Source organism: Pelophylax lessonae (genome assembly GCF_965119305.1).
Source record: "Pelophylax lessonae genome assembly, chromosome: 10".
Taxonomy (NCBI): domain Eukaryota; kingdom Metazoa; phylum Chordata; class Amphibia; order Anura; family Ranidae; genus Pelophylax; species Pelophylax lessonae.
The window spans coordinates 21,176,603-21,196,047 of record NC_138777.1 but is presented as its reverse complement, the minus strand read 5'-3'; the positions used below and the strand labels follow the sequence as shown (position 1 = coordinate 21,196,047).

At 41.9% G+C, this 19,445-nt stretch overlaps 1 protein-coding gene across 3 annotated transcripts in view; it reads left to right on the top strand.

Moving 5' to 3' along the window:
• Nucleotides 1-19,445, top strand: part of NAP1L4 (nucleosome assembly protein 1 like 4) — a 60,001-nt gene that overhangs the window by 23,675 nt on the left and 16,881 nt on the right. For 2 of the 3 annotated variants that reach the window (XM_082269758.1, XM_082269760.1), the window contains exons 5-10: nucleotides 3,018-3,110; nucleotides 6,020-6,139; nucleotides 10,294-10,365; nucleotides 13,506-13,645; nucleotides 16,673-16,818; nucleotides 18,625-18,647. In XM_082269758.1, the coding sequence (XP_082125884.1) occupies nucleotides 3,018-3,110; nucleotides 6,020-6,139; nucleotides 10,294-10,365; nucleotides 13,506-13,645; nucleotides 16,673-16,818; nucleotides 18,625-18,647 (594 nt within the window). The remainder of the gene's footprint in view (nucleotides 1-3,017; nucleotides 3,111-6,019; nucleotides 6,140-10,293; nucleotides 10,366-13,505; nucleotides 13,646-16,672; nucleotides 16,819-18,624; nucleotides 18,648-19,445) is intronic. The other variant, XM_082269759.1, reaches the window with a different exon arrangement.

Here is a 19,445-nt window from a genome sequence, read left to right as displayed (position 1 = left end):
ATATATATATATATATATATATATATATATATATATATATATACATATATATACATACATACATACATACATACATACATACATACATACATACATATAATATACACACTAACTTTAAGAGCCCATTCACATTAGCGCGACTCTTCAGCCTGACAAGTCGCGGTCCATTGAGTAGTACAGGAACCGTTCTAATAGGAGCGACACAAGTCGCTCCGACTTAGAAAAAGGGTCCTGTACTACTTTGGGGCGACCTCGGAGCGACTTGCATAGACTTCCATTATGTGAAGTCTCTGCAAGTCGCGCCGAAGTCGCGGTGCACACGACTTCACAGGTCGCCCACCAAAGTCGTGTTGCCTCAATGTGAATGGGCTCTAATTCTGGAATCTGTGCCCAAACAGTAGGGCAAAGGTCACTAGTTATCGGTATTGCCTATGTTCTCCCTGCTGCTGCTGCTCCCCTATTAATAACTTCACATGCCTTGTTCTGCACGGTGTCTCTATGGAGGCAGCCCTCATGGTAGAGATGTGAAATGCAGCAATATTGTCTCACCAGTGGTAATTGATGATCAACAGTGAGGGCCCGAATGCATCAGGGCTACAATGCAAACAAAAATTTACACACCTACCTAATCGTTGTTTTCACCTTCCACAAAAAAAAAGTTAATGTTTTACATATTTTAAGTGCCCTCTTCTTCCTTTTTTTTTTTTTTTCTTTAATAGGCCCCTGGGCAGGGTAAAAAAATAAATAAATCCGCTTTTTTAATACAAAGTTGTTCCTGATGCTACTTCTATTCCACCACAAGTCCTCTGGGATAAATGTTGCCCATCATTCATCCTGGAATATTGAGGACATACTATGAATAAACAATCATCTTCGCTGTGCCCCCTTAGAGGGTGTTACCATGACACCCATCATTCATAGTGTGTTTCAGCAGAAGGTTGTCTACTGCTGAAGTGTCCAAGAGGAAGAAAATCCAGCTTTTATTACATAACCAGTCGTGTCCCCAAGGAATCTGAAAGGGGCGCTTTCAGAAATCCCTATGTTCAGTCACAGCCTCAGTCGCTTTTCAGCATGGATGTCTAAACCCTAACATCAGGAATCACCATCTCTTCACTAATTCGTAATGTTAACCATTGTGGCCTTTGAAGCCGTGTGTAAACTACGCGCAATAATGTAATGGAATGATTAGACAGTGTACTTTTTGTATGATGTTTTTCTTTTAATCAATAAAATTGTTTTATTCATAAATATACCTTTATGCCTACACAATCGCATTTATCGTTTGGTTTGAGGATCCAAAAGAAAGTTTGTGGTATGAAGAGCAAAAAACATAACAGCAGTCCTCAACATTGGTAAAGGGTTAATCCCTCCTGAAACACCTTTTCCTCAACACACACCTAAGACCTATAACCACAAATTGCAACTTATGTTCAATCAACTGCAGTATAATTTTATAATTTGCAAAGAAACTGTAGAGCATAAAGCCCCGTACACACGTACCGATGGTCGGCATACAAATGTTCCTCTTTTCTCCCCGGGATGTCGGTGTCTGCTGAAAAGTGCAAAGACAGCACAAGAATTTTGTCCGCCGACTGCAGAAGTGATGTCATGTAATGGTTAACTTTCCCTGTGTTTTCTATTTTCTGAGCATGCCCAGTCTTGCAAATCTGCGGTCTGTCGGCCGAATTCTGTACTGACAGGCGAACAATCGTCCGTTCTGGTGTCGGCATACAAAAATTTTCATGTTTGCAAGAAAGACTTTTGTCCGCGGATTGTGCGCAGACATCTGTCGGAGGCACCATACTAACACGCGTACAATCGGCAGATCCTTCGTCCACCGACGTTTGTATGCCGACGATCGGTACGTGTGTACGGGCCTTAAGAGTCCATTCACACTAGCGCGACTTGTCAGGCGACTTGGTCGCCTGACAAGTCGCGGTCGGTCGCTCGCCATTTAGTACAGGACCCGTTCTAATAGGAGCGACACAAGTCGCTTCGACTTAGAAAAAGGGTCCTGTACTACTTTGGGGCGACCTGGAGGCGACTTGCATTGACTTCAATTATATGAAGTCCGTGCAAGTCGCCCCACAAAGTCGTGTCGCGCCAGTCTGAATGGGCTGTAAGTCACTGATTTTTTTTTTTTTCTTTTTTTTTTATTTTTTTTTTAGCAACAATGTGATTTGGTGGAGTTGAGTACCTCCTCCGCATTGGGAGGTGCAAACCCCCTCAACATGTAGTTACTTTTTAAAGGAGAAATAGGGCCAAAGCCAATCAATGGGCTAAAGTCTGCTGTCGGGTGACTTCATTCAACCTGTCCAGACTCTGAAGAGATCCCAACCCTAATGTTGGGATCCACCCAGATACCTGATCAGCAGCTGGCTCAGCCTCTCAGCGAGCAGCTGGGAGACTGAGCCAGCCACTCCAACCATGATGCAAACAAAGAAAAGCCCCTCAGGTGAGACTAGGCATTCCGGTGCGAGTCGGATCCATCATCCAAATACTTCACAGCCAAAGAAATATTGACCGCACTCAGGAATTAATAAAATTCAAAGTGTTTTAATTCCTCATCAAAAATAAATGCAGGCAGTGCATCACAGGAACATGCGACAGTTGGACGCGTTTCACGATACTAGAGATTGCTTACTCATAACCACACAGTCACTCCAACCACCTGTACAGCCTGGGGCTCCAGTTAGTGCTGGAGGGGCAGAGCAGAGAGCTGGTGACTGACAGTCACCGCTCTCTGCTCACTTAAGATTGAGAACTGAGGGATCAGTGGTCTTTGATCGCACAGTTCTCTTAATGGCAGTGGGGAACAGATGAAGTATCAGACCGATACTGCATCCACCTAGGTGAGTAAGTAGGTTGTTTTTTTTTTTTTTTTATATTCTCCACACTTCTCTTAACTCTGAAAACAGAAAAAATAGTCAGACTCTATCTTTGCTGTCTTTATTGCAAAAGGTTTGCATGATGCTTCCATCTTTCCAAGCTGACTTCTCTGAATGTTTTATTTGCAGAGAATGTCCATTGTTACGGGAGAGGTGGAGCCGACAGATGATGAATGTGAATGGCATAGCGGTGGTGAAGAGGAAGATAAAGAAAAATTAGCAGTAAGTAAAGCTACTTAGATGGCTTCGATGGTGTGTAGTGGGGGGGAAAAACAAACCTTGAAATGTCAAAAGATGAACAATGTGGAAAGTGGCTTTCATAGGAGGATTATGGAGAAAGGTCAAGTAGCTTGGGTTGTAATAGGTCCTCATCTGTCCACAGTACTGTTGTGTGGTACAACCAGTATCAGAATGTGCTGGGAAATATTAAAGGCTAAGTTAACCTTTAGGGAAAAAAATAACTTTAACGACTTCAATACCGGGCACTTTTCCCCCTTCCCGCCCAGGCCCATTTATAGCTTTTAGCGCTGTTGCATTTTGAATGACAATTGCGCGGTCATGCAACACTGTACCTAAACCAAATCTATGTCCTTTTCTTCCTACAAATGGAGCTTTCTTTTGGTGGGATTTGATCACCGCAAGGTTTTTCCTTTTTGCTAAACAAATAAAAAAAGACCGAAAAGTTTGAAAGAAAAAAAAAAAATTTTTTTGTTATAAAATTTTGTAAATTAAGTTTTTTTTTTTTTTTTTTTTTTTCCCCTGCACTGATGGGGGGCACTGGTGGGCGGCAATGATGGGCACTGGCAGGCAGCACTGATGGGGAGCACACCAAGGGTCTGCACTGGTAATCAGTGCTCTGATTACCAGTGCAGACCCCCCCCCCCTGTCAGGAGAGCCACAGATCGGCTCTCCTCTACTCATGCCTTAGGAAAGCTGATCAACGGCACTTCCTATTTACTATGTGACCAGCTGTGATTGGACAAAGCTGGTCACATGGTGAAGAGCCTACGTCAGTAGGCTCTTTACCCCGAGATCGGAGATGCGGTGTGTCAGAGTGACACACCGCAGCACCGATCGCTGCTCTGCTCGCCCCCTGTCCGGTCAGGATGATTTAACCACCTTCCCGCCTTCAATTCCCTATAGGACGGGCGGTACGTGGTTAAAGTATTTTTGCAGGGGAAAAAAATGTACTTTTTTTTTTTTTTTTTCTCCCACAGGACAGGATCCTGCAAAGAATTGCACCTGCGATCAGTGGACCATGTGTGTAATGTCAGACACTTACAGACACTTGCTCCAGCTCTCTGCCTGTACCTGCATACAGGCTTTCATTTAGAAAGCAGGAGGAAGTGTGAGAACTACAGGCGCACTGATCAGCACACTTGTAGTCCATCGAGAACTACAAGTCTGTCTGCCGCAGTGGCAGACAGGACCTGTAGTTTTATTCATTCACAGATCACTGTGAATGAATGGTGGTGTAGCTGTGCACGGTGCCCTGCACAGCAGCGACAATTTTTAATGTGGCAGAAGAAGCCCCGCCCCTGGTCATGAGGGGTGGGTTTGCTGGAACATAACACCCTAAATGCAGGTGTTGCATGTTCTGAAAGGTGAACTTATCCTTTAGGATGGTCAATGACAGTGAAAAATGTTTTCAGAATCCAGGATACCACACCAACACAGCGCTACTTTTTCAGTGTGATGTAATCCCTTTGAGATGAATAGAGCACCCATTGAAGGGTGCAACCTCTAATCAACCTTGGGCAGTGTAGTTTCGTCAGCGATCCAGTTGACTTATTTGCGTGAAAGCCAACTTGTGCCAAATTCTGATTTTTATAAGCTAGATACAAGCCTGGCTTGTTATTGGGGAAGAGAAGTCTTAAATTGGAGCCTCCCGGAGATGAGCTTTAATTCCTTTTCATAATCCAGGAGATGATTCCAAATGGAGACCCTTGTTCCACTGATAAATGTCTGAGAACCTGTTCACACCTTATTTGTTGGGATGCTCTGGCCAGCATTGCCCAGCACAAATACAAGGCCATTTGCCCCATTTACTATGGTGTCCGTTCAGTTGTGCGTGCTAAAAAACCTGTACTACTTGCACCAGGGCTCCCTGCCGAATGTTAGAGGCAAGACGGCGATCTGGCTATGTGAACAACGCAGACTTCTGTTCTGTGAGAAGGGAAGGCATGGATTCGGTGTTCTTGTGTTCCCCTAGTAAAAGCACCTCCCCCCACAGTAACCAAACACTTGCTAGGAACACCTTTTTAACCTTTTTGATCTCCCCTGATGAAAACCCCTTCCCAGCCAGTGTCATTAGTGCAGTGACAGTGCATATTTTTAGCACTGGTCCCCAAAAAATGTTCAGTTTTAAATAGTGTCCCGACTATCCGCCGCAATATCAGTCTCCCTAGAAGTCGCTGATCGCCCCCATTCCTAGTAAAAAAAGGAAAATCTAAATAAAAAAATATCCCATAGTCCATAGTTTGAAGACGCTGTAACTTTGGTGCAAACCAATCAATATACGCTTATTGGGATTTTTTTTTTTTATACCAAAAATATGTAGCAGAATACATATTGGCCTAAATTGATGTCAATTTTTTTAATGGATATGTTTTATAGCAGAAAGTTCACATTTTTTAAATTTATTTTTCAAAATTGTTGGTCTTTTGTTTAGAACGCAAAAAAAAAAGCAAAGGTGATCAAACGCCACCAAAACAAAGCTCTATTTGTGGGGAAAAAAGACATACATTTTATTTGGGTACAGTGTCGCACGAACGCGCAGTAGTCAAAGTAATGCAGTGCCGTATTGCAGTGGTTCTCAACTCCGGTCCTCGGGACCCACCAACAGGCCAGGTTTGCAAGATAACTAAATTACATCACAGGTGATCTCATTTGCTGCTCAGTGATTGTGGTATTCTAGTCTGCATCCCCCAAGGTAATACTTAAAATCTGGCCTGTTAGTGGGTCCCGAGGACCGGAATTGAGAACCACTGCCGTATTGCAAGAAATGGCTTGGTCATGAAGGGGGGTGATCTTCCAGAGGGCATGTTTTTTAAAAAAAAAAAATCTGTCTTTAATATCACTTAAACTAAGTTTTGGCTACATATTTAATTTACTTTGTTTCTTTATTATAGGAGGATGTAAAAAACAAGATGACTATATCGGACACGCCGAGTGCAGAGGATTCAAAAGGAATCCCTGACTTCTGGCTGACTATTTTTAAGAATGTAGACATGATCAATATATCTTTACAGGTGAGTAGTCTTCTGATGGAATGCCAATGCTAGACTTTTTTTTTATAATGAAGCACATGTCATGGAGATCATTAGACATCCCTTTTTTATGTTACTGACTTTCAGTGCTTCTGGTAATGGGTACTGTTAATAAGACCGAATACAAAGATGTTTTAGGCTCGGATCATATGTCCGGCCATGGTCTAATTGTGGTCTTATTTATTTTTATTTTTTTTAAGGAGTCCGGTGCGTTTTTGTTCACCGGTTTAGGTATGAATTTTTACTTGAAATCGCACCTGAACTGAACATACAGGACTCTAAAAATGGACTGTGGGCTGGTCCGAACATATGTAAACCAGCTCCATAGAAAGCCAGTTTAGTTCACGTCATGCGAAATGGGATGCGGTTCAAAACGCATCCAATTTGCATATATGTGAACCAAGCCTTAAGCCCCGTACACACGATCAGATTATCGAACGATCTGTCGTCCGTTTTTTTTGTTGCATGCTAGTCTGATGTGGAAAGTGAAGAGGTTATTTCCATACGAATTTTCCCATACGACAGAATTCTACTTCAGAAGTGATGTCATGTGTTGAATTGATTTGTATGTGTTCTTTCATCTCTGAGCATGCCTAGTCTCGCTCTTAAGATTTTTTTTAATTTTATAGCCTGCACATCAGTGTTAATTTTGGCAGCAAATTTCAATTTAGTTTTAGTCTTGGGACTAAAATGGCATTTTAGTTTTAGTCCCATTTTAGTCTTCTGCAAGTGTTTTAGTTTTAGTCGTATTTAGTCGACTAAAACTCCAGTATATTTTAGTCGACTAAAACGCCCTACATTTTAGTCGACTAAAACTCATTTTAGTCATCTATAATCAAATGGGTGTAGTTCAATTGTAATTTGTAATGCATTATTTAAGCATTTCTCTACAATTTCCAAACTCATTATATACTACTGCTGGTCCTGGAGTGAAAAATCTAATATGTTATTATTTATGCTTTGAGCATGCACCAGTGTTAATTTTTGGCAGCAGATTTCGATTTAGTTTTAGTTAGTCTTTTGACTAAAATGCCATTTTAGTTTTAGTCGTATTTTAGTCTTAAGACTAAAATGCCATTTTAGTTTTAGTCGTATTTTAGTCATCTGAATTGTGTTAGTCGACGAAAACGTTTTGGTCGGTTTTAGTTGACGAAATTAACACTGCTGCACATCAGGATTTTTTCGGCCGAAAAGTCGGAGTCTGCTGTCGAAAGCACCATACTAACAATCCGAAAATCGGCAGATCGGTCGTCAGCCAAAATTTCCCTTAAGATTTTCTTATCGTGTGTACGGGCCTTTAGACTATTAGCCAGCTCCATAAAGATATGGTGTGATGAGTTTGGTGTGGAGGAAGTGGATAGCTCTGCACAGAGCCCTGACCTCAACCCTACTGAACACCATTGGTATGAATTGGAAGGCAGAGTGATAGCCAGGTCTTCTCACCCAACATCAGTACCCAACCACACAAATGCTCTTTTGACCGAAAGGGCACAAATTCCCCCCAGACCCCCTCCATACTTTTGTAAAAAGTCTTCCCACTAAAATGGAGCCAATTATAACCTCCAGCAACATATTGGTGTCCATGGTTTGGAATAGGAAGTCCACAAACACTTGGCTTATAAAAAATCTGAGCAGTGACCTAAATGAGTTTTGGAGTTTATCATGAAGTTGTAAATCATTAAAATAAATATCAGACATGTGACTTCAGTCCAGGGGGAGGTTATCCTCACTTGTACACAACCGACGTTATGGTGTTTGTTTATTAAAACTAGAGAGGGCAAAACTTGCCACAAGTCTGCAGAGAAACCAATCCGCTTCCAGGTTTTATTGCTAAAGCTTGAACAAGCTGAGGTTAGAAGCTGCAGAATTGTGACTAATGTTGCCCTCTCTAGCTTTAGTAAATAAACTCTTCTAAGTCAGTTATATTTATTTCAGGTACTTGTATAGCGCTGTCAATTTACGCAGCGCTTTACATATACATTGCACATTCACATCAGTCCCTGCCCTCAAGGAGCTTACAATCCAAGGTCCCTAACTCACATTCATACATACATAGGGCCAATTTTATACAGGATCCAATTAACCTATCAGCATGTCTTTGGAGTGTGGGAGGAAACCGGAGTAACCGTGGGAACCCCACGCAGGCACAGGGATATGCACCATAGCCTGAATTGTAATGGCAGTTGTGCCCCCAGGTAGTCTTATCCAAAAGCACATGTTTGAGTGTGTTTTTCAATATTGTATATATTCAACCAATTTAAATCAACCTATTGTGTCTATTTTATTATGACACGTGTATTGCCCAATATGTCTGGTTTTAACCTCAATAGTGAATACATTAAATTCCCATGGGCAAAAATTCTTTCTATACTTTTACATGTTTTAAGGGACTGCATTCTGCCAATGTCTTCGTACTTTTTCAAGCCTCCTTTTTTCTTATATATCTGATGCATACTTGCAGTTGGGAGTTTTCAATTATGTCAATCACAGCAGTCACGTGATTGGATTGCCCAGCTCTGCCCCCTGGCGTTTAGATCCATTTAAAAGCTGGGAGGTAGCAGCAAGAGGCTAACCCCCCTCACTGCCACAGGCCTTTCTTCTTCCCTTTTTTCATTGCAATTTGTGTGCACACTGTCTGCAGCTCAAAGTGCGTTCACTGCAGTTACATGATCAGCGGCCCCCCCAATGGCCCAAGAAAGAGTGTTAACCACTTGGAGTCCTGGATGTCGTTTTAAATGAGGTAGGAGAAAGGCGATTTGTCCCAGCGCCATTTAAACAATGCCCAGTCTCTGCTTCTTTAGCACCCCAGTGGCACGAGCACTAGAGTGGTCAGCTGTAAGTGACAGCTTGGGTCCAGAAAGTGAAACAATGAGCTCCTGATGCTTCTACAGATCACTCCATAGTTGCGTGCTGTAGAATCAAATGTAAACCATATGCTTTCCTTTTAGAAAAGGGACAGGGCCTTATCTGGGTAAAGTGGACATTCACCCCACAAATACTCTATGAACATTAAATAGCCATATGAAACAGTTACCTTGATACATGCATAGCACCAAATGCATAGACTTTTTCCAGCAACGCCTTGCAAATCATTGTCACTTTAGCCCCCCAATGCTATCTAGGTCCTGTGATTCCAAAGCCTGATTGGGAAATCCTTCTCTGTGCTCTGATGTTGTCAAAGACCAAGATGGCATGTGGAGCTGAAAAGAGCCATACGTTTATTGGTGTCGCTGATAAATACCTGGCAGGTTCCTATGCTGATTGCTGGACACACCAGGATGTAGACAGAAATCAAACCTGATTCTATGCATTTATTTGGGTACATGTGATATATGGCTGTTTACTGTTTAGTAGAGCTGCACGATTCTGGCCAAAATGAGAATCACGATTTTTTAGCTTGGAATAAAGATCACGATTCTTTTGTGTAACAAAAAAAAATTGGGATAACTTTACTGTTACGTTTTTTTTTTTTATTCATTAATGTCTATTAATTGCGTTTGAAAGACTGCTGCGCAAATACAGTGTCACATAAAATATTACAACAATCGCCATTTTATTCTGTAGGGTCTCTGCTAAAAAAATATATAAAATGTTTGGGGGTTCTAAGTACTTTTCTAGCAAAAAAAAATTATTTTAACTTGCAAGCAACAAGTGTCAGAAAAAGGTCTAGTCTTTAAGTTTAAACTTCCTTTCTCCCTGGCAGAGGGAAGGAAAAGATACAATGTAATCATTTTGTTTATAGTTACTGGGAGACTAATGCTGATAGGCATTTGCGGGAGGCTTTTTTTTTTCCACAGCTGTTCTCTGCTTCCTCACAGCTATGCAGCTATGCAAAGAATCGAGCATATGTCAGGTTTAGATCGTCAGGGGGGGGGGGTGAATCGAGATCGCGATTTTCATACGATTAATCGTGCAGCTCTACTGTTTAGTAATTCTTGGGTGAACTTCCACTTTATGAAAAGCTGTCATCAATAGCAATGGGGAGTGTGGATCTGTCATAATATGCAGGTTTTTTTTAATATGCAGCATTTTCTGGTTTAATGAATACATAAGTGGACAGAAATGCATTTTATTTACTTATCAGAGCTCTGCTTTCATTTTTTGATTTTTCTGTCATTTATTTACTTCTCTTCTAGGAGCACGATGAGCCAATATTAAAACATTTGCAGGATGTGAAAGTCAAATTTTCAGGGCCAGGACAGCCGATGGTGAGTAGCAGTATATTGTGGTCAAGGAGGGCAGTTCTGTCCGTGGCACCTCTGATGATGCACATATAGTGAGACATCCTTGACGTTTGTCTTATATCTGGGGCAGAAGTAGCAATTGCTTTTGAAAATCCAATGCAAGAGTATAACTTCTCAGTCAGATTGTGCAGGCTAACGTAGCTTTCCCCATTATTTTTCTTTTTTCACTTTGTATGAGTGGCACACTTGAGCTTGAGTCATGGGCTTGTTATCACCTGAAGTCTGACGGTGGCTGACTGACCATGCATGCTCTGTGTCCCCACTCTTGAATGCACAGCCAATCAAATAACCAAATCCCATAAGTAAATTGGATCTAAACCTAATCAATAAAATCTCGGAAGATATTTAAAGTGACTTCACATGTATCACATGCATATATGCTGCCATTAACGAAAGTGTGTGTTTTTTGCTTGAATTAAAAAGGCTATATACCGTTTGACACCGCAGCTGTGCGGTCACGTGATTCCACCCCCCGTGCTGATGCCCGATCTATGAAGATAAGCGGAAGGGGCCCAGATTGCCCTGTGATGTCGGCATGCCAGCAAAGGGAATTTCAACCCCTCCCGCTTCTCTCAATAGATTGGGGCATGCCAGCAAAGGGAATTTCAACCCCTCTCGCTTCTCTCAATATAGCATAGGGGGATCACATGACCGCACAGCTGCGGTGTCAGACGGTATTTAGCCTTTTTCATTTCTAAAAAACACTTACACTTTTGTTAACGTATCCCATGCAGATATGCTGCTATTATGTGCTGCATTATGCAGCTAAATAGAGGTGGGAGGGGCGGGGAAGGAAGAGCTCTCATGCCGAAGAGAGGTGAGAGCTGCCGATGACGGGAGGCACATAAGCTGACCACGGTAATCACGGCAGCCAAGATGATCGTGGTTAGCACAGGCAGGGGGACACAGAATCAACAAGGTTTTTTACCAGTTAGGAAGAGAAGAATTTCACAGCACTGTGCTGCTGTTCATGCCTTTACAGAAACAGGATCTTAGTTTTTTTTTTTTTTTGTTACAAAAGCTTTAACATGCTAATGTGATTTTCAAAGGATATGTTCCAGCTCCTTTCCCCCTGATTTCTCCCCGCCCCCCCCCCACCTGTGACAGCAGGCAGGGAATTTTCTCCCTGCACCTGCTGTCACAATTTAAAACTGCTCTGCCCACATGGCCTTGTCATTTGTTTGCTGTGAATGAATAAACTACAGAGCACCGTCGGCCATCACAGCCAACACCTTGTAGTTATCAATGAACTGCAAGGCTGTTGGTGAGCGCTCATATAGTTCACTGATCCTTCCTACAAGTCAGTAACTGTCTGCCCTTATCGGAGGTACGGGCAGACAGAGTACTTGAGTGATCTGCTGATCGTGGGTGAAATGAAATCAACAGCGTAAAAAAAAAAGAAATACATTTTTTACCTGCAAAAAGATGTGCATTTATTTATTTTATAAAAAGTGAGCTTATCCTTTAATTTTTGTTTTGTCAGCCTTCATAAATCTTAAGCTGCTAATATTACCTAGTAATCCTGCCATGTAGATTTTTCCTCAGGTATTTCCTATTATGAGTTGACAACACCAATTGCTTGTTACATGAAACTGATAGGAACTACAAGTAACTGAGATGACACATTGCACAAACTTGGTTCACCATTGTCCCTTTCAGTAAACTAGTTCAAAGCAGTGATGTGCAGCCAACTCTTGAGCAAGTGCATGTATCTAGGAAGTGTCTGAAAGAGGCTGGAGGAGATCTGCAGCACTGATGGTGGAAAGAGGATAAGGGAAAAAAAAAAAAGCCCCGCAGGATTTGGCTGCTAAAAGACCAGGGGTTTTTTTGCGATATATTTTTTTTTTTTTTTTTTTTTACTGCGCGACTTTACCGGACAATTGAGCGGTCGTGCGACGCTGTACCTAAACGAATTTGACGTCCTTTTTTTCCCACAAACAGAGCTTTCTTTTGGTGGTATTTGATCACCTGTGTGATTTTTTTTTTTTTTTTTTTTTTTTTTTTTGATCATGCGCTATAAACAAAAGAGCGTAAATTTTGCAAAAATAACAATATTTTTCACATTTTTTTTTTTTTTTACACACGCACTGACTTGTCAGTGAACGAGCCGGGCGCCCGCCCGCAATTGGCTCACAAGTCAGTGACAGGCGAGTGACGTACCCCTACGTCACTCTGCCTGGCCGGGGCTGACCGCCGCAGTATATAGTCGTGCGGCGGTCGGCAACCGGTTAATAGAAATACATGGCAAGCATTTGATTCACAGTAGTATAACAAACTAAATTTCTTCCATTTAGGGTTTAGATTAACTTTTAAGAGCAGTATTTTATAATCCGCTGTAGAGTTCACCTTTTCATTTATAGTATTGGGTCCATTTAATGAACCAATGGGGGAGATTTACTAAAACAGGTGCACACAGAATCTGGTGCAACTGTGCATAGTAACCAATTCACTTTGAAGTTTTTTTTTTTTTTTTTTTTTTTTTATTGCCAAGCTTGAGGCCCGGTTCACACTAGTGCGACATGCACTCCAACTTTAAGAGCACATGTCACCTGACAAGTCACACCCGATTAGGTGCAACCCGTTCTTATAGAAGCAACTTAAGTCGTTCGCTTTAAGAAAAAGGTTCCTGCAGGACTTGCACTGACTTCTGTTGAAGTTGTATGCAAGTCGTGCTTAAGTCACGCTGGGATGCTGGTTTCAAAGTCGCGGCAGTGTGAACCGGGTCTAATTGCGCAAGCTGGAGTTAGAAGCTGATTACTATGCACAGCTGCACCAGATTCTGTCTGCTCCAGTTTTCGTAAATCTCCCCCATTGTTTTTAAAGGGTAATGGAGGACTGCCCTTTGTCAGGGCTGCACAATTTCAGGCAAATAATTCCTAAAGCATTTAATTATTAGATAACTGATCAAGAGTTGTGGTATCTAAATCTTTTGTAGGCAAGCCGGTCCAGTTATAATAATTTAAGATTGTGTTCAGATGCTTGCATAAGCCCGGCTGTGACTGGTTCCCTTTAATTGCACAATACATAACTTTTCCCATGTAGATGCACGAATGATGATGCTGTGAGGGTTTCATTACCATTAACCTCAACTTCCATTATTTCAGTCTTTCACATTAGAGTTCCACTTTGAGCCCAACGAGTATTTCAGTAATCAGATCCTGACAAAAGCCTACAAAATGAAATCTGAGCCGGAATCTGCTGACCCATTCTCCTTTGAGGGACCTGAAATCATTGACTGTGAAGGGTAAGAATATTTGTGTGTCTTTGGGAGTGCAGTATTCCTTTCTTAAATCTCATTTCTGTGCAGTTCTAAAAAGGACACTTCCCACTACATCCATTCCTAGCTAATCGCCATTTCTTATAAAAAAAAAAAAATCTCAGATTTTTGCCTGAAATGGCACGTGTGATGGAATATTTTCCTATGTTTGCAGTCTTTGGGGGACCTTATTGCAATGTCTGCCTGGCTTCCCAGTGACATGGACTCTTGTCTATCGGCTGTCTACATAGTCCATCACCTGGGATCTCCCCTCCCCCTTTTAAGTCTTTAACTTTTACCCACTGCCTCCCAGTTGTCCTTTAGGTGGGTGTTGGAGGTGGAAGTTGTGACCCAATCATCAGATTGCTTTGATTGGCTGCCATAGTATAGTGGTCACATAATCAGAATTCTGTCCCACTGGCTCTCAATTGCAAACTGACCCGGAGTCCCAGCACAGAACCTCCGAGCCTGGCGGTGGCTGGGGGTTAGAGTAGATTATCACCTGTACCCCCAAACCCCCCACACACACACACACACACACACACATTTTTATTTTACCCCTGCCTACCGGGTAATGTTGTCTACACAGTTGAGATACTCTCCTATCCAGCAGATCATCCAGCATTGTCCTGATCATCCAGCATTGTCCTGATGACAACCTTCTATCAACAGACACCACTCTGTCCCGTGCCACCATCTTACTTGGTGATTTCATTGAGAGGCCTGCAGGCTGTTCTGGGTTCAGCTGGTGGAGCTTTGCAATGACGCACCACGAGGCAAGCCCCCGTCCTGCTTACTGAATAAGACTTAGGCATCCTGGGATATGTGACTTGCATATGCCAGGAGGCCCAGCGAGCACTGTAAATGTCATTCGCCTAGACGAATGACATGCATGGAGGGGCAGGACCACACTGTTTATTTGCTTGCAGCAAGCAGTCTTTGGTCCCCACCACCCAATAGAGGCTTTGTGGAGTCAGGTGATAGCAGACTCGTAAAGTAAAAAGAAGAAATTTTTTTTTCTCTTATCGCAAATACAAAATCATATAAATATAGTGAATGATAGTTGGGTAACACTGAACTAAAGTACTCAGATGTGCAACCCTCACATCCCGATGAAGAAAAAATAAATAAAATATGGGTTTGGTGAGGTCCAACCAGGAAAAGGGAGACCTCCCCGCACCTATAAAAATTGGGGATGGTGATGAGGGTTGCTAAGTGGGTGAGCACAAGGGTATCAATACCATTGACACATCACAGACAAAAAATTCATTTTATTTGAGTAACATTGATAAAAACATGAAAAAGTTAAAATAAATAAGACCAAACCATAGTCTAGTCATATAGTAACATTATTACACATAAGTATATGCATAGTCACAGCCAATGAGGGATGGGTCTAACGCGTTTTGCTGAGAATAGCCTCCTCAAAGACCCCTTTAGAATCCCAGGTGGACCATTTACAATAAAAGAAAAAATCAATTTATACATAATTACAAATCGACATAAATATGTTAATTCATCTCATTTCATTATAGAATATAAAGATGTAAAGATATATAAATGCTCACCAAAGGTGCAAATAAAATCAATATAGAATTGAAGTTTTGAGACATCAATCGTCCATAGTAGATTCCGTGGATGACCCATGGAAGTAACCAGCCGTGGAGTACACCGGACAAAGTCCAGAGACCTGTGTGGGGAGAATGTCCCAAATCCTCAGAGGAGGATAATCAAATTATTTCATGAGTAAGGTCCTGTATTGCCAACGAGACCATTACAATATAAGGACACCGTCTGAAAAGGAGAGCAATAATATGCTTCTATAAGAGGTGGCAGGAACCATAGATGCCTAATGACCCATATATAGAAACTTTGCTACACAATGTCCCAGTATAAAAAATATACAAAATCAAAAGGTGAATTCCTCATTTAAAAATTATTTTAATATTCACACCAACACAACATACATGTGGAATTCCAGTTTATTGGGCACTTTATAATGATGATTCTGTTCATATGTCTGGCATTGATGGCTTTGACAGACTTTTCTGCAATTGCATGGAAAAGCAGAGAAAGGATTACAATTGCTTAAATGTGCGCAGCTGATACAAGTATTTTTGTTTTTCAGTTTTGCACTAATGGGCTGGCTGATGCAAATCCCTTCTATGGCTGCTAACCCAAAATCCCTTGTGTGTGTTTTTTTTTTTTTTTTGTTATTTAAAGTCAATCTAAACCCATTCTAACATGAGCTTTAACATGTTGAGGTCATATCAATTTGTTTTTGATCTGTGTATATGTGCAGCTTTTACTGAAATAATGGCAGGATCGCCAGGTAAGTCTTAGTTCAGGCACTTCCTGTTAATAGGGTGACAAATCCCAGTTGTGTTTATACACTGGTACCACATTAGATGCTCCTCTGGTGGAGACTACATGTTTCCACACATTGTGTAGGCATGGTCCACCATTGTAGCTTTCTGGAAGCTAGCCCAGAGCAATAATTTTACATGTAGACCCGAAGTGGCTGAATGGGACTGGAAGAGATTAGCAGCACTGAGGTATAAAAATGATAGGAAAAAGGTGAGAATACAATTTTGGGAAAAAAGCCATGGCAGTTTGATACACGGAGATTTATCAAACCAAGCGTCATCCAGTTTGAGAGTTTAGATTTACTTTAGGTCTGAAATACAGAGCTGTTAGCTTTAATGTGTCATACAATATTAAGGTCTCACACACCATGTCATGTTGAATTTGGAGGATCAGACAAATAAAAATATTCTTGTTTATTCACCATTGTTCCTTCCTGATAGGTAGGTGCTGGCACCATTGAGATCAAATTGTGAGTTTAGCAGAGCTGAGTTTGCGAGTTCTTGAAATGCTCTGCAGCTCCCAGTAGATCTTACTGTAAGGATCGCTAGATCCTGCATGTCTGACCACCTTTAAAGTCTATGGACAGCCCTACCCTTCACCTTTTACAGAAGTGTTTGTTTTATTTTTGTGTTCTTCTTTTAAAAACAGGTGCACTATTGACTGGAAAACAGGCAAAAATATCACAGTTAAAACAATAAAGAAGAAACAGAAGCACAAGGGACGAGGCACTGTGCGGACTATAACGAAACAAGTCCCCAACGAGTCCTTCTTTAACTTCTTCAGCCCGATCAAAGGTGAATTTTTGTTTTGATGCGTTGCCCTTTTTACCCTTTTCTGCCCAGATTTGCTTTGGTCTTGTACCTCTGGGCATCAGTGCTGTGCTTTAAAGCAGAGATGATCAGGCCACCATTTAACTAAGCCTGTTCCTTTGCCTTGTATGGGCACTTATGTTCACTTTCCCTTTACTCCTCATTTTCTCCATTTGGCTTCAGAGAAAAAGAATGCTGCTTAGTACCTCCAGGTATGGAGAGCATGTGACTTGCTCTTTAGAGTGCCAGCACTGGGGTTTGGCAATTGGTCTCTCACACACCCAGCACTGACTGGGGTTTGGCGATTGGTCGCTCACACAGCCATCACTGTCAAATGAGGAGGGATAGAGAGTCCTCAGCCCTGTCTAAGCTCCAAGTCATAACTCTGAGCTTACATAGTTCTTCCTCTTTCACAGTGGATGAATGGAGCAGTAGGGGGAAGAAAAGGACTGGTGGGGTTCGCATTAAAAATAAAACCGGTTTCATGGCTCTGCATGGGTACAAAACAGGCTTTCTTTAAGAACATTGGATGTGGGCGAGAGCTGTTGTCTGTCCAAACGAATGAACATTAACAATTAGAAATGCACCAAATTTTCTGGTGATGGGGAAAAGTGCCGATAATGGTGCCAAAACGCATGTGATTTTTGTTGCATCTTTACCACGATTTTACTGTGCTTAGGCCCGGTTCACACTAGATGCAATGCAAATTCACTGCAGATTCTGCATCTTAATTGCAACTCCTTCTAGTGAATTAATTGCGAAGTGTATGTTGACACCCTGAAATCGATTTGCTAAACGCAGTGCAATTTGCAGAATTGAATCGCATGGGTGTGAACACTAACGCGATCTATCTTGGTGCATACAAAAAAGGGCCCTGCACCAGTTGGGTGCAAATGCAATGCAGTGCAGTTTGAGCCATACAGAAGAACTCAAAAATATTGCGGCGTGTTTTTACCCCAATTTCTATTAATTTTAATTGGAGGCTGCGTATTTGGTGTAGTTTTTAAAACCGCACCAAAGATACAGCATGCAGGACTTTACAAAACACACTGCACCTGTACCGCAGTGGTGTGAAGAAACCCATAGGATTCAAAGGGAAAACTTTATCTTGCAGGGTAAAAACTCTGGAAAAACGTGTCTGAAAGAGCCCTAACCTCACAAGGGAAGCGCAACGGACCAGTGTAAAGACATGCATAGAATTTTAAAAGGATGCATTTTTCTTGCGCGAAAGGTGCCGATAATGGCTGACAAATTTCATATGAATTTAAATTCATGGTATTGTTGAAAGTTAAATGTAATATAACTTAAATACACATCTTAGCCAGATCTCCATTCAGAGATGTGCATGAGAGCAGAGGCTCTCACCCTCCCCTGTGTCCAAAAGACACACACAGCAGGGCACAGGGGCAAGGACGCATGAGTGCCCCATTGCAAGTGGCTTCCTATGGGGGAACTTGGCAGGAGGGATCTAAGAACAGGAGGATCTGGGCTGCTCTGTACAAAACCAGAGCAGGTAAGTATAACATGTTTGTAATAAAAAAAAAAAATGGCCCTTACAATCACTTAAGGCTCCGTTCACATATTGGTACCCCGAATCACCGCAAGTTGCGGGACACCTGTGCGTTTTTTATCACTTCCAATCGCACCCCAAACGCGGTATGATTTTGCCGCAATTGTTGCCTGCCAGCTCTGTCCCGACTGCTTTTCGTTCTTTCTTTTCATTCTTTCTATTGTTCCAAAGATTTTTTCATTGACATTTTTTTTTAATCCCCCTTTTTCCCTTTTCCACAGCAGCCAGTGAAGGAGAGGAAATGGTGAGTAAATTACCTGCAATGTATTTCCTATAATGGTAATGACGTCAAGTTCCTTAACTTTCTGTTGGCTGAAGGAGAAAAGTTGTCAAATCCACATGATACACGTGTACCTAAATCCTTGTGATGTCCATTTCCTCTCTAGACCTACAGTATCCTGAAAAATTGGGGCCCTGGCACTTCCTGCGAAAGGGTGGCAACTGCATTTTAGTATGATATACATGCAACAGCAGAGTTGTCACCTGAAATGCACATGTATTTTGACATATTAAGAGCCATACTGTGCAGTGAGCTTGCAAATCTTCATGAGACTTGTAGTTCCTACAGAAAACTGCATGAGAAGCGTGTACAGGCACACATTTACTGGAGGTTAGAGTGAAGAGCAGCAGCCATGATTGACTGAAAGTGCCTTCATGTAAAATTTTTGCTGGAGTTATTTCCGCTTCAGAGCCTAAGTAGACTCGACTTCTCAACTTTACATCATCAGCCAGTAGAAAGTACGTGTGTAGCATGCCCTTCACTTTGCTGAGACATCGTTGTATGATGTTGTGAAGTCACTTTCCCATGCACATTTCCACACTTTTTCCCCGAATCCTGGGCCTGCCGGTACTTGTAGATTACATCATCTTCTGTGTCTGGCAGTTCTCTTCCCTTCCTGAAAGTCCACGTGACCAGGAACATCACTGGACTTGGTAAACTTACTAAGCACCATGACAATTTGAAATCCAGGCCGAGGTCTGCGCGTGTGCAAGTTCTAGGAATGAAGTGGTGCTGGGGGCGGTAGGGGGCTAGGGGAGAAAA